The 13,183-nt window shown below is 37.7% G+C and overlaps 1 protein-coding gene across 5 annotated transcripts in view; it reads right to left on the bottom strand.

Moving 5' to 3' along the window:
- The window catches only part of LRBA (LPS responsive beige-like anchor protein), an 840,314-nt gene that overhangs the window by 596,963 nt on the left and 230,168 nt on the right, over positions 1–13,183 (bottom strand). For all 5 annotated transcript variants that reach the window (XM_023733554.1, XM_023733553.1, XM_023733556.1 and 2 more), the window contains exon 32: positions 1,552–1,630. In XM_023733554.1, coding sequence (XP_023589322.1) covers positions 1,552–1,630 — 79 coding nt within the window. The remainder of the gene's footprint in view (positions 1–1,551; positions 1,631–13,183) is intronic.

Here is a 13,183-nt window from a genome sequence, read left to right as displayed (position 1 = left end):
TACAACCTTATGGGACCACATATGTATATGCTGTTGGAGGCTGCCCAAATGGACATTATGCACATGACTGTATATTCTTCATAGATATATATATAGATATATATATACACACACACATACATGTTATTGTCTGTTGAGATGATTCCCACTTATAGCAACTCTGTATGACAGAGGAGAACTGCCCTAGACTGTAATCTTTATTGGAGCAGAGCGCCAGGTCTTTTCTCCCGCTGAGCCACTGATGGGTTCAAACCGCTGATCTTTCTGTTAGCAGCTGAGTGCTTAACCACTGCACTACCAGGGCTCCTTATAGATACATATACACACATATATATTTAATGAATTTAAAAAAACAAGCCCCTTTAGGGTACACTGAGCTTCTATTAAGGGTGATGGTATAACTTGGGAACCGATAAAGGTGATGTTGAACAACTTGATGAACATAGTTAACGTCACTGAACTGTACATACAAAGATTGCTGAAATGTCAAATGTTTTATTAACTATGTATTTATCACAATAAAAACGATAAAGCAAGCCCCCAGCACTTCAGAAGATTTAGAGGTGTTCACAGTTTTAATTTTTAAATTATAAACCAAACCAAACATATACACAAACAGCCACTATTTATGTCCTAGTGGTTCTTCCCACTCACACTACCAAGAAAGAAGCTGCTACTGAAACTATCAGGAGGCCTGGTACTGCAGTGGTTAAGTGCTTGGCTGCTAACTGAAAGGTCTGCAGTTCAAACCCACCAGCCATTCCTTGGGAGAAAGGTGTGGCAGTCTGCTTCTGTAAACATTGCAGCCTTGGAAACCCTATGGGGCAGTTCTACTCTGTCCTATAAGGTCACTGTGAGTTGGAATCAACTCAATGGCAATGAGTATGTATGTACTGAAACTATCAGCTGACAAGCCAGCAGAAGTTTCTGCTGTCAATAATCATCTTCTCCCATGTACCACCCTTACTACTATTCCTCTCTATGCATCCCAAAGAGCCAGAGCCTCTTCTCCCTGGATGGCATCACAACTACAAATGTACACTTGTGGCATGCTATGGATGTTCTCTTTGGGGTAAGAAGGATCAAGAACTCTCTGGCCGCTAAGATTCTAACTGTGGAAATGCATTCACAGCATCCCACACCAGATTAAACAAGGTAAATATGACAGGAAATACATCCATAATTCAGCATCATTGCAGCTTTGGCTGACTGGCCACCACTCAATGTTACAGCATTTCTACAGAAGGGGAACCCAAATTCCAAACTGTCAATTTACAATCATTGGAAACATAAGCTATAAGCAACTATGTGCATAAAATATTTGTTTTACACATAGTATTCATTACTTTATCACAAATAGGTCACTTCTCATGAACCTTTTCATGTCATAATCTTTTAAAATAAAACGAACTTGTAAGATATTCCATTCCCAAGCCTCTAAATATCATATATGTTGAAAGAGAGAAAGAAGAAAAAAAGAAATATAGCTAGATAGTAAAAGGGTCATCAAAAGGAACAAAGCACAAACATCCAACATAGCAGCTTAAATACCTCATATTTGAAACTGGGTCTTGTGGAACTGAACCAACTGCTGGAACGGAGGGTAATTTTGCTTGAGATGATCTACTACCTATAAAAGAAAAACGTCCGTGACTATTTGGGTAACATTCAAATCTAACAACTAGTAAGGTTTTTCTTTTACTCTTTCATATACAAATTGCTTAGTTAAAAGCTTAATAATCAACACAAGCAATCTTTACATCTCAGGAGCTGAAGAGGCAATAGTAACTCCTGACTTACTAAACTCGGTTCATGATTCCTTCTATTCGGCACCAAATGTCAATAGAGTTTTACAAGCAGAAATGTTTTTAAAAATTGAAGCAAAAAACAGAATCAGGTAGTTATAAATTTACCTGTAAATAATTATGCCTCCATTACCATGAAAACTGTCTTTTCTCAGTCATCATATAACTTCTGTCATACCCTGACTACCCGTGACTCTAGTCTTGCAAACATAATCCAGTGAATAGCTGAGAAGCCTTCCTTAAAGGAGTCAAGCAGAATGTATTACTTCCTCATTTGCATCCTCACTGTAATTAGTACAAAACCTTTTGTTACATTTGTCATATTGTTATTTCAACTGAATTTTAAAATGCCTTTCTTTCTACTATACTGAACTTTTTAAAACAGAGCCCTTATCTTTCTCATGTATCTAACCCTAGAGCTTAGAGAATCTGACACAATAGAAGATTCTCAATTACTATTCACCGCAGAATGTTAAGCATTCCCACCTCCATATTTTCATAGGTCAATCTTCCCACAAGGTATATACTGCCCTCTCTATTTCCTACTACTTTATACCACTATCTCTGTTCAAACTATAGCATACAACTGATTTCTACCATGTTATCTTATTTCACTCTTTCCAATCAGTGCTCCCAGATACCCTTACATACTCTTGTATCTCTGTACTGTTAAGTGACCAATTCAACCTCGTGTTAAAGTATAAAATTTCAAACTATTTTGTCCTATACAGGAGTCATCATCTTTATGTTTTCAATAAATAACTGTGTTTATCAATTTTATCTAGCAAGAGAAAATAGTCACAAGGAAATTAGCACTGATAGGCCCAAAGAATGCGTTAAGGGGGTGAAAAGAAATAGGAACAGAAAAAACATCACAAGTCTTAAAAGAGTGAGTATGGAATGCTAATGTTGAAGATAATTTACTAACGCCTGAAGAGTTCTAAGAAGCTCAAGAAAGTCAGAGAAAAAAAAAAGTTCCCGTTTAAGAATCAAGATACATAGGAATAGAGGATCATTCAATTTGACTTGAAGATACAGAAGAGCCATTTGCTTTCTAATGTCAATATTAGGGAGAAGAAGTTAGAAAAAGAATGGACATATACAATGTCAAATTCCCCCCTATGATACATAGACTGCAAAAGCATTGGAATCCAAAGGGATGGTATCCTAACGACCTGGAGTGTATAGATACAGGAGATGTACAGATCTTGCTTGCAGCTGTAATTCAGAAAGTCAAATTTCAGTTTCTGAAAGTAGTATCCAGTGCAATTAGTGTTATGGTAAATACAAATTGAAATCCATCCCAATTCTGTACAAGGATAGACCAAGAAAGCTACTAAACATATTAAGGCAAACCAAAAAGACTATGGAAAGCTGATAAACAAGGAGGAAAGAGGGGCTCAAGGGATCCCAGAATCTATATATTAACTGATGCATTTAATCTGTTCTCCAAACGTTGGATGTGGATATGCTGGCAGCACTTATAGGGGACAAAATGGTATGGACAGAGAGTGACAGAAGAAGAAGCACTCATCTAGGATGTAGAAAGAAACATAATGGAAGTAGATGAGGAGAAAAGCAGCCCCTGAGATCCAGGAGCTGGCCCTGTACTATCAAGTAGGCCTTGGTGTTCTTAGGAACTGGCTTGGAACCTACAGCTAGGCCTTGAGGTTTCTTGTTGAATATAAACAATTTCATAAAACATCAATCTTAGACAAAGCCATTCTATAACCATGATGAATCAATATAAAAACAATATTACTCTATAACCATGTCTGAACATAGACAAAAATAAACTTTGTCAAAATAACAAAAATAGTCAAACATTCCCAATCCTAATATGAGTGACTGCTGCTTCTTTAATAAATTACAGCTCTGTTAAGCCTTGGTCTACTGTTCCCTTCTTCTGTTGTTGTCGTTAGGTGCTGTTGAGTCGCTTCTCACTCATAGCGACCTTATGCACAACAGAAGGAAACACAGCCCGGCCCTGGACCATGCTCACAATTGTTTATGCTTGAGCCCTTCGTTGCAGTCACCATGTCAATTCATCTCACTGAGGGTCTTCCTCTTTTTCGCTGACCCTCTAACTTTTGAGTGTCTTCCAACCTGAGGGGCTCATCTTCTGGTACTATATCAGACAATGTTCCACGGCTATTCATAAGGTTTTCACTAGCCAAATTTTTTGAAGTAGATCACTAGGTCCTTCTTCCTAGTCTTAGTCTGGAAGCTCGCTGAAACCCGTCCACCATGGGTGACCCCACCGGTATTTGGCATGGCTTCCAGCATCACAGCAACATGCACGCCACCACAGTATGACAAACTGGCAGACAATAAGATTTATTAGGATATCCCATCATAGAATTATCCCTGCTTCCTTACCATATCCAATCCAGAGGCAAAGCTCCACTTCTTTAAACTCTCTGCAAAATCACCTAACACAAGCCCAAATCCTAGAACAAGTCCTCTTTAAGCACTTTCCTACTGAGATGCCCCAAGGTTATCCAGAGTGTACATTCACCTTCACTGCAAAGAGTAATAAACCAACTTGACGAACAAAAGGTGTGTTTCTGGTAGTCTCTTGTTGGAGGGCATTGACAGAGACTTCAGATGATCTTAAGTCAGGCAGAGAAAGAAATGAAATGAGAAAGGTAGCAATCACGAGCCTAATTAAAAAGAACCAAGCAACAAAAAGACAAACAACCCAACCAAAAAATGGGCAAAAGACTTGAAAAGATTATTTCACCAAAGAATATACAAATGGCCAATAAGCACATGAAAAGATGCTCAATATCTTTAGTTATTATGGAAATAAAAGTAAAAGCTATAATGGGAAGCAATTTCACTCCCCTTAGAATGGCTATGGGGGCCCTCCCTGGGTGACACAAATGGTTAAGTGCTGGACTACTAACTGAAAGGTTGGTGGTTCACACCTACCCGGAGGTGCCTTGGAATTAAGACCTGGTGATCTCCTTCTGAAGGATAATAGCCTTGAAAACCCTATGGACAACAGTTCTACTCTGCAACACATGGGGTAGCCATGAGTCAGAATCAACTCTATGGCACTGGTTTGGTTTTGGTATTTAGAAAGCTAATACGATTCTATAGTACATACAGTGCATTAGAAGTACTATAATCTCATCAAGTGTTTATCTTTAAAAACAGATATATACTAGTTCTGTCAGCAAAAAGTTCTACACAAAATGACCAATCTATTACCAATGAGCATCCTTAGCGTGGAAATTGTGGTCTTGAAATACCATATTCCACTAAAAAAACAAACCACAGCTTCTTTGGGAAATGACCAAGTCCAAATCCAGGACAGGAAATGTGTAAGATTAGATTGGCACATGTTGTCATTCCAGATAGCAAGTAAGTTTCCAGAGATTAGTAAGACTGTATTAAAAAGTCTTGGAAGCCACCTTGAAGAGGCTTCCACTGTCCAAAAGCGGAAAAATTTAGGCATCAGAAAGGATACTAGCCGCAATGGGAGGAAAACCATCAAATACGTTCAAATCCATGATATAAAAAATAAAAATAAATCATCCTATATGGTCATCTTTGAAGGATGCTAGGAAACAAATTCTATTTGTTTTCTCTTTAAGACTCTCAAATTTGCTTTTTTTAAATAGACTAGTTTTAGAGCAGTCTTAGGTTTACAGAAAAATTGTACAGAAAGTTTCCAGAATAACTCTATTTTTAAAATTAATATGGCAGAGAAGTCTTAACCATTTACCATGCCTTTCTCATATAAACCATACCGCTGGTAACAATATGTCAGAGAAGGAGCTTCTCTTTATAAAAGTATTCCAACAAATAAATGAAGAAAGAATAATGGCACTGGATATCATCATTTTGTGGCCCTTAATGAGTTAAGAATCTAAGCAGTGAGTTTCAATGGCCCTAACACAAAAAGAGAGAAACCAGACATTATTTATCTCTTGATAAAGAACACAATATCATTTATGAAAACACCACCATCTATGAAGTGGCTGTCTCCAAAAATTCAAATCTTAATTGACAAAGCCTCTAAATTAGTGTTGTCCAATTGAATTTTCTGCAATGATGTAAATGTTCTATAGCTGTGCTGTCCAACATGGTATCCATTAGCCATATCTGGCTTTTGAGCACTTGAAATATGGCTAGTATGAACAAAGAACCCCATTCTTAACTTTACTTCATTTTAATTAATTTTTATAGTCATATGTGGCACATGGTTAGCAGCTACTGTTATTGGGCAGTGCAGCTTAAATTATCAGTTTGCAGGAAATACAAAGGATAAGGATATGCAACACTCCACCATGGGAATGTAATTAACATTACAGAGCAAAAGACATATAAATTAAAAATAAACTAATTCATAGTGTGAGATGCATGCTTTAGGCAATGCTACTACCAAGAAACAGGAGGCGATTTCCATCAAAGTCCGGCTAGGAGCCACACTCAGAAGGGGAAGAAAGGTTTGAAGAGGGTATATCCATGGAGGGATTCTGGAACTACCTTTTTAAACAGTTAAAGAAAACTATCTTTAGTCTGGTACTTCAGGATGAAAACACATCCAAATTCTTCAATGATTATTCATGTGACATGAGACAATGCTTATAAAGTATCTTTTTAAAAATTCACTACAAAAATTTAAGAAAGAAACCAAAGGTAAATTCCCTTGAAAACTCCGGAAACTGTAAAGCAAAAAATCATTCCCAGATTTAACTTTTATAAGAAGTGGTTTTCTACCAATTTCATATATCAGATTGGTTTAAAACAAAGCATAGCTATAAACATTTGATAAACTTGGCCATTGCCCTATGCAAAAAAAAATACTTTTATTAAAAGGCTGCCACTGCCTCAAACCAACCCCACAACTTTCTCAGGCTTATTTCAATTATATCTAAGCATTTTGATTCAATTTGCATATTTGGATAAGGCACACAGTCAGTTCTGTGTATACTTAAGCAGAATCAAGATCTATTCAGGGGTTCTGTAGATTTAACTGATGAAGCAACAGAAAGGATCTGAGACAATTTGACCTTCCCTGAAACATGTTAGGTCTTTAGGCAGTACTTGACCCATCAGTTCTGATTACAAGCTCTCATCCAAACCTGAGGATCCAAAAATCTGCACTGTTTGGTCCTCCACAGCCTTAGATCCTTTGGGGTCAGTAGGCATTACAGCAATCTTCCACAATTAACCTCTGGATAGTTACTGAGTCTACCTCTGGGGGTGAGCATATTCCTAGTACAATATGAACTTAACCATAGTAAATCTCTCTCCTCCACAACACACTGTTTTCCTTCTCCCAACTCTGATAAACAGAGTTGACTTTTCTATCTACTGGGAGTTTTGATTATGCTGACATGCCTCCCATCCTCATGCTACTGCTCCGTTGAGAGCTGACTGGTTACAAAATCTTTAACCAGCTGACAGGAAATCAACATGACAGGAAATCAACATGCACAGGATTAATTTTAAAATGATACAAAAGCACACATTTCTTCACACTAATACTGACAATTATTTTTTAAAGTGGTTATATCAACTCTTTCCAACTTCACCATCAAAATATTTCCATTCCTGCATTTTCCACAAAAAAATGTCAAAGTAGAAGGGAAAACAAGGTAAGGTGAAAAAAATGTTGACTCTTCAATATCTAGTATTTTTGACAATCTGGTCCAGTGCCTCCATTCCCAGATAACATTCAATGAAGTGTTTCAGAAACCAAAACCTTTAGTATAATACTCAGTAGATTACACCTGCAATTTTCTGAATTTTTAACAGCAATGTGATCGATGAACTATGACTGGCTTCTGACCTACTACCAGTGTTTAATCAAATATATGAGGTTTTTTTTTTTTTAAAAAAAAAAAAGGTAGTTGTTTTTTAAAGCCCATCTTTATTTGGAATATATCAGTCATTTTCTCTAAAAGGACTACTGGTACTTTGTGTTAAACTTTTCTAAAGTTGATTGAAAAAAAGAAAATATAAGGTCCCATATGCTTAAGAGCAGACAAGGAAGTAATAAATATCAAGAAAATGTTTGTATGAGACACTAAGCAGTACTTATAAAACAAAATCAAATTTAACTGTGCAAACTGACTCTAATTTTAATGAGCTGAAATGCATATTAAAAATTTTTCAAAAGAGAGGTCTCATTGTTTGGCTCTAAATACAACAATAACAAAAATGTTTTCCTGGCACTACTGTAGAAGTAACGTCAATTTTCAAGATTAAAAGAACATACAGCAGAAAAAGATTTTTACAAAGTGTTGTTTTTAAATTATAAGAAAACACTTTGTCATCAAGAATAATTAAATTAATTAGCAGTAGTTATATTAAATAAAAAAGACAAACTAAATATATCAGTAATCTCACACCAGGTTGTCCTTCATTCCTGCCAATAAGAGAATGTAATTTCACAATACATTCTGCCGTTTTTCAACTTATATAAAAATTCTAAATTTACAACAAATTTATTGTTTCAAATTAATTTAACATTAAAAATTTACAACAGATGTTCACACATATATAAATGCAGAAGCTATTGCCCATATGTGGAATGATACTGACTTATCTTCTCCTTATCCTTGCAATGATAAACTGGCTCCTTCAAAATGACCATTTTCCAGGTATTTCAAAAGAACAAAAAAGAAAATGCAAATAGATCATCTGTCTAGCACCTACCCAGGGAGTAGTCAATTGTTTATTGAAATCCCTAAGGGTATAAATAAATAATGCTCCTTACAATAAAGTATCATTAAAACAAATGCCAATATTTAATCCCTAAACACTGCATGTTTGTATTTTACACACACACTCATTCTAATCTGTACCTGCTGAACAAAGGTCAGTCTGTATGTCCAGTGAAAAGTCCTCATTAAATAACTGAAACTTCTATTGAATGAATGAAGGTAAGTCTCTGGGGTCAAGTTTTAAATAAGGCAAAGACTGTATGAATCAAACATTCCCCCTGAACATTTTAAAAAAAAAAAAACCTAACTAATTAAAAATGTGCATGTCCCTGACAAAAAGAATAGAGCTTAATATTTCAGTAAGCAGTAGAATGACTAAATTTTGCAAATTAGCAAACACTCACCACATAGATTACCGTATTTAGCTCCTTTAGTGGGTTAACATCAATTATGTCTCAATTGTTCATGCTTCACAGCATGGTAGAAAAATACTGTAGTATATTTTAAAGAGTAATGTCAACTTAACACACAGCTATTAAATCTGATAACTTTAAAACTTCCAGATATTGATTCATTTACTAAAACCCTCTTTTCTCTTTTAGTTTTCTTTGAAAACATGAGCACACAAAGCTATACCTTGTTCTTTAATGCACATCATTAGCCACTTACTAAGATTTGTCATTACTGCTATCATAATGGTATCGATATAAAACCCTGCAGAACTAAAGAACATTACTTGAACTAAAATTCGAGGTTTGCATACTAAAAAAAATTGTATACTAATTTTAGTTTTAATAACATGTTTTAAAACACAAATGTACAAATCCTAAAATTTCATACTAAATTATAAAATTATTTAGGTATTATTATACTTAATTTTATACTTAACTTTAATTATACTTAATTCTACCTCACACACTTTAACCTTACATAAAGTTAAAAATCTGTAATTTTATGGGACTAGAGGATCTATCCTAGTCTTATTATCTCTTTTTTTGCAACAGAAAAAACTTAACAATCCCATTTGGATATTAAAATTTTCAAATTCACTCACGCATAGTTAAACATCTGCAATAGGTTCTGTGAAATAGGAAGTTATGTGATTTGGATGTTCTGTGAAGACCATATTATACACAGGCAATCCTCAGGTTACGAACTTCTGACTTAGGGACAACTCGTATTTAAAAATGGATTGCCATAAAGCCTATTTATATTAAAATTTTGAATTACATACCTAGAGTGGGTCTTAACAATGAACCATGAACTGCTCTGTAACACTCAAGATAACACTGATCAGTTTGGGAGTGTTTGTTAGGTGCTCCCTCTGATCGGGATTTATCAACTCTATAATAACCTTATGGGATCATGGACTTATATGCAGTCATGCTGTCCAAATGGACATTATGTGGTGTGTGACTATAGTTTAAACCTTTCTGCTATTAAACTTGTATTTTATATTCTTTGAAAGAAATTTTTCTTTTATTAATACCATGTATTATTAATGATATTGTCTTAGTTATCTAGTGCTGCTCTAACAGAAACACCAAAATTGGATGGCTTTAACAAACAGAAATTTATTCTCTCATAGTTTAGGAGGCTGGACGTCCGAGTTCAGGGTGCCAGCTCCAGGGGAAGGCTTCCTCCCTCTGTTGGTTCTGGGCGAAAGTCCTTGTCATCAATCTTCCCCTGGTCTAGGAGCTTCTCAATGCAGGGACCCCAGGTCCAAAGGACACACACTCCTGGCTCTTCTTGCTTGATGATAATGAGGTCCTATTCTCCTAGTCCATCTGAGTGGTGACTCCACTGCCTCAGCCCCAGTAGGCCCTGTTCTTCTACTCCTTGGGATGGCAGCCTTGCCTCCTCAGCTTTGGGTGGCGAATCCAGCCACATCCCAATGGCACTCGTGAATGGCGGCCCCACACTCCAGAACCGAGCTGGTGAAGATCTGACTCTGAAACCTAGAAGGCTGTCACCCCACTCTTTGAAACCCCGGAGGCCACGGCTCCACACTTTGAGACCCCAGAGGTTGTGGCCCTACTCTTTGAGCCTGAGGCAGCTCTGCTTCCCGTGTTCCTTGTCTCTTCAGCTTCTGCTTCCTAGTTTGTTGGCCTCTCGGCCCCTCAGGCCTCACCATTTGTATCTATCCTTCTGGGACAAGTGTTCGAAAGCTCTGCAGCTCCACCAATAAGTGCACGGAAGCATCCCACTCCGCCAGTACACTTCAGCAGGAAGGCACTCAGCTCTCTTGCTCCATGGGTCAGTAACCCTAGCTCCACTGGTAAGTGCTTGGAGGCATCCGCCAGGAAGCCTCCTGCCAAAGGGACTCAGCTATGTCCCTCCATGACTCAGCTCCAGCACTGTGTCATGCTGGTCTCCTGGTTCTGCTGCTGCCTTTCTTCTGCTGCTGCTTCTCATCATCTTCACAGTCTCTGATGTTAACAGTTGTCCTCACTTCCTTTTAAATCCTCACCAGAACTGTATTTAATGTCCATAATTCCACCAACGGTCTCTTCAAGGCAATCTAGGCTTTTACTATTAAGCACTTTAAAACTCTTCCAACCTCTATCCACTCAACAGTTTCAAAACCACTTCCACATTTTAGGTATTTGTTAGAGCAGCACCCACTCTCGTTACCAAATTCTGTCTTAGTTATCTAGGGCTGCTATAACATAAAGAACACAAGAGGATGGCTTTAACAAAGAGAAATTTCTCTCGTAGCCTATGAGGTTAGAAATCCGAGCTCAGGGTGCCAGCTCTAGGAGAGAAGGCTTTCTCTCTGTCAGGCGGGGTAAGGTCTTTGTCATCAATCCTCCCCTATGGTGAAACAGGTATAAGGTACACATTTCCATTACAATTGGGAGAAACTGGAGACAAAGAAGGGATAACAGGAACCAAGCAAGTCACTAGAACACATTAGATTAGTTCTCAAGGCTTGAAAATAGTCCTCTGTTCTCTGAGTCCATTTAGGCAATGGCTCTGCCTTACAGACTCTAGGTGTTGGTCACATTCTCTGGATTCTGTGTGCCCCCAAGCACTTACCAGTGGAGCTACAGAGCTTTGGAACAATTGTCCCAGCAGGAGAGACACAGGCTCTGAGGGCCCGAGAGGCCTAGGAACTAGGAAGCAGAAGCTGAAGAGACAAGGAACACAGGAAGCAGAGCTGTCTCAGTCTCAAAGGATAGGGTGACAACCTCTGGGTCTCTGGGGTTTCAAAGAGTGGGGCCACAGCCTTCTGTGTGTATATACATATTACAGAGCAAATCAGTTCTTCATTCAAAAATTTTATACACAAATTGTTTGGTAACATTGGTTGCAATCCCCACAATGTATCAGCACCCTCTCTCTTTCCCTTTCCACCCTGGGTTCTCCTTGTCCATTCGTCCATTTCCTGTCCCTTCCTGCCTTCTTGTCTTTGCTTTTGGACAGGTATTGCCCATTTGGTCTTGTATACTTGACTGAACTAACAAGCACATTCTGCACTTGTGTTATTGTTTGTTTCATGGACCTATCTAATCTTTGGCTGAAACGTGGACTTTGGGAGTGGCTTCAGTTCTGAGTTAGCAGGGTGCAGAACGGCCATAGTCTTGGGGTTCCTCCAGTCTCTGTCAGACCGTAAGTCTGGTCTTTTTTTGTAAATTTATATTTTGTTCTACATTTTTCTCGCACTCTGTATGGAACTCTATTGTGATCCGTGGCAGAGAGTTCAGTAGTGGTAGCCAGACACCACCGAGTTCTTCTATGCTCAGGCTGGTGGACGTTGTGATTCATGTGGTTCATTAGCTCTCTGGACTAACATTTTCCTTGTGTCTGGTATTCTTCATTCTCCTTTGCACCAAATGTGATGATGAATAGAAGTATCTTAGATGGCCACTCAGAAGCTTTTAAGACCCCCGACACTACTCACCAAAGTAGGATGTGGAATATTTTCTTTATGAACTATATTATGCCAACTGACCTAGGTGTCTCCTGAGACCATGTTCCCCAGCCCTCAACCCCAGTAACTCTGACCCTCAAGGTGTTTGGATGTGTCTACGAAGCTTCTATGACTTTGCCTTGGTCAAGTAGTGCTGATTTCTCCTGTACTGTGTGTTGTCTTTCCCTTCATCAAAGTTAACACTTGTCTACTGTCTAGTTCGTGATTTACCCTTCCCACCTCTACCCTCCCTCGTAACTATCAAAGATTGTTTTTTTCTGTGTGTAAATCTTTTCTTGGAATATTACAATAGTGGTCTCATACAATATTTTTCCTTTTGTGACTGACTTATTTAACTCAGCATAATGCCCTCCAAATTCATCCATGTTGTCAGATGTTTCACAGATTCATCATTGTTCTTTATTGTTGCGTAGTATTCCACTGCGTGTATGTACCACAATTTGTTTATCCATTCATCTGCTGATGGGCACTTAGGTTGTTTCCATCTTCTTGCTATTATGGATAATGCTGCAATGAATGTGACTGTGCATATGTGTATTTGTGTGACAGCTCTTATTTCTCTAAGGTACATTACTCGGAGTGGAATTGCTAGATCCTATGGTATTTCTAGCTTTTTAAGGAGGTTATCATATCGTTTTCCATAGTGGTTATATAATTTTACATTCCCACCAGCAGTGCATAACAGTTCCAATCTCCCCATAGACTCTCCAACATTTGTTGTTTTTTTTTTTTTTTTTTTTTTTTTTTTTAATCTTAGCCAT

This window comes from Trichechus manatus, unplaced genomic scaffold, assembly GCF_000243295.1.
Source record: "Trichechus manatus latirostris isolate Lorelei unplaced genomic scaffold, TriManLat1.0 scaffold00059, whole genome shotgun sequence".
Classification (NCBI taxonomy): domain Eukaryota; kingdom Metazoa; phylum Chordata; class Mammalia; order Sirenia; family Trichechidae; genus Trichechus; species Trichechus manatus.
Note: the sequence above shows the minus strand (reverse complement) of the source record. Positions and strands in the feature narration are given on the sequence as shown.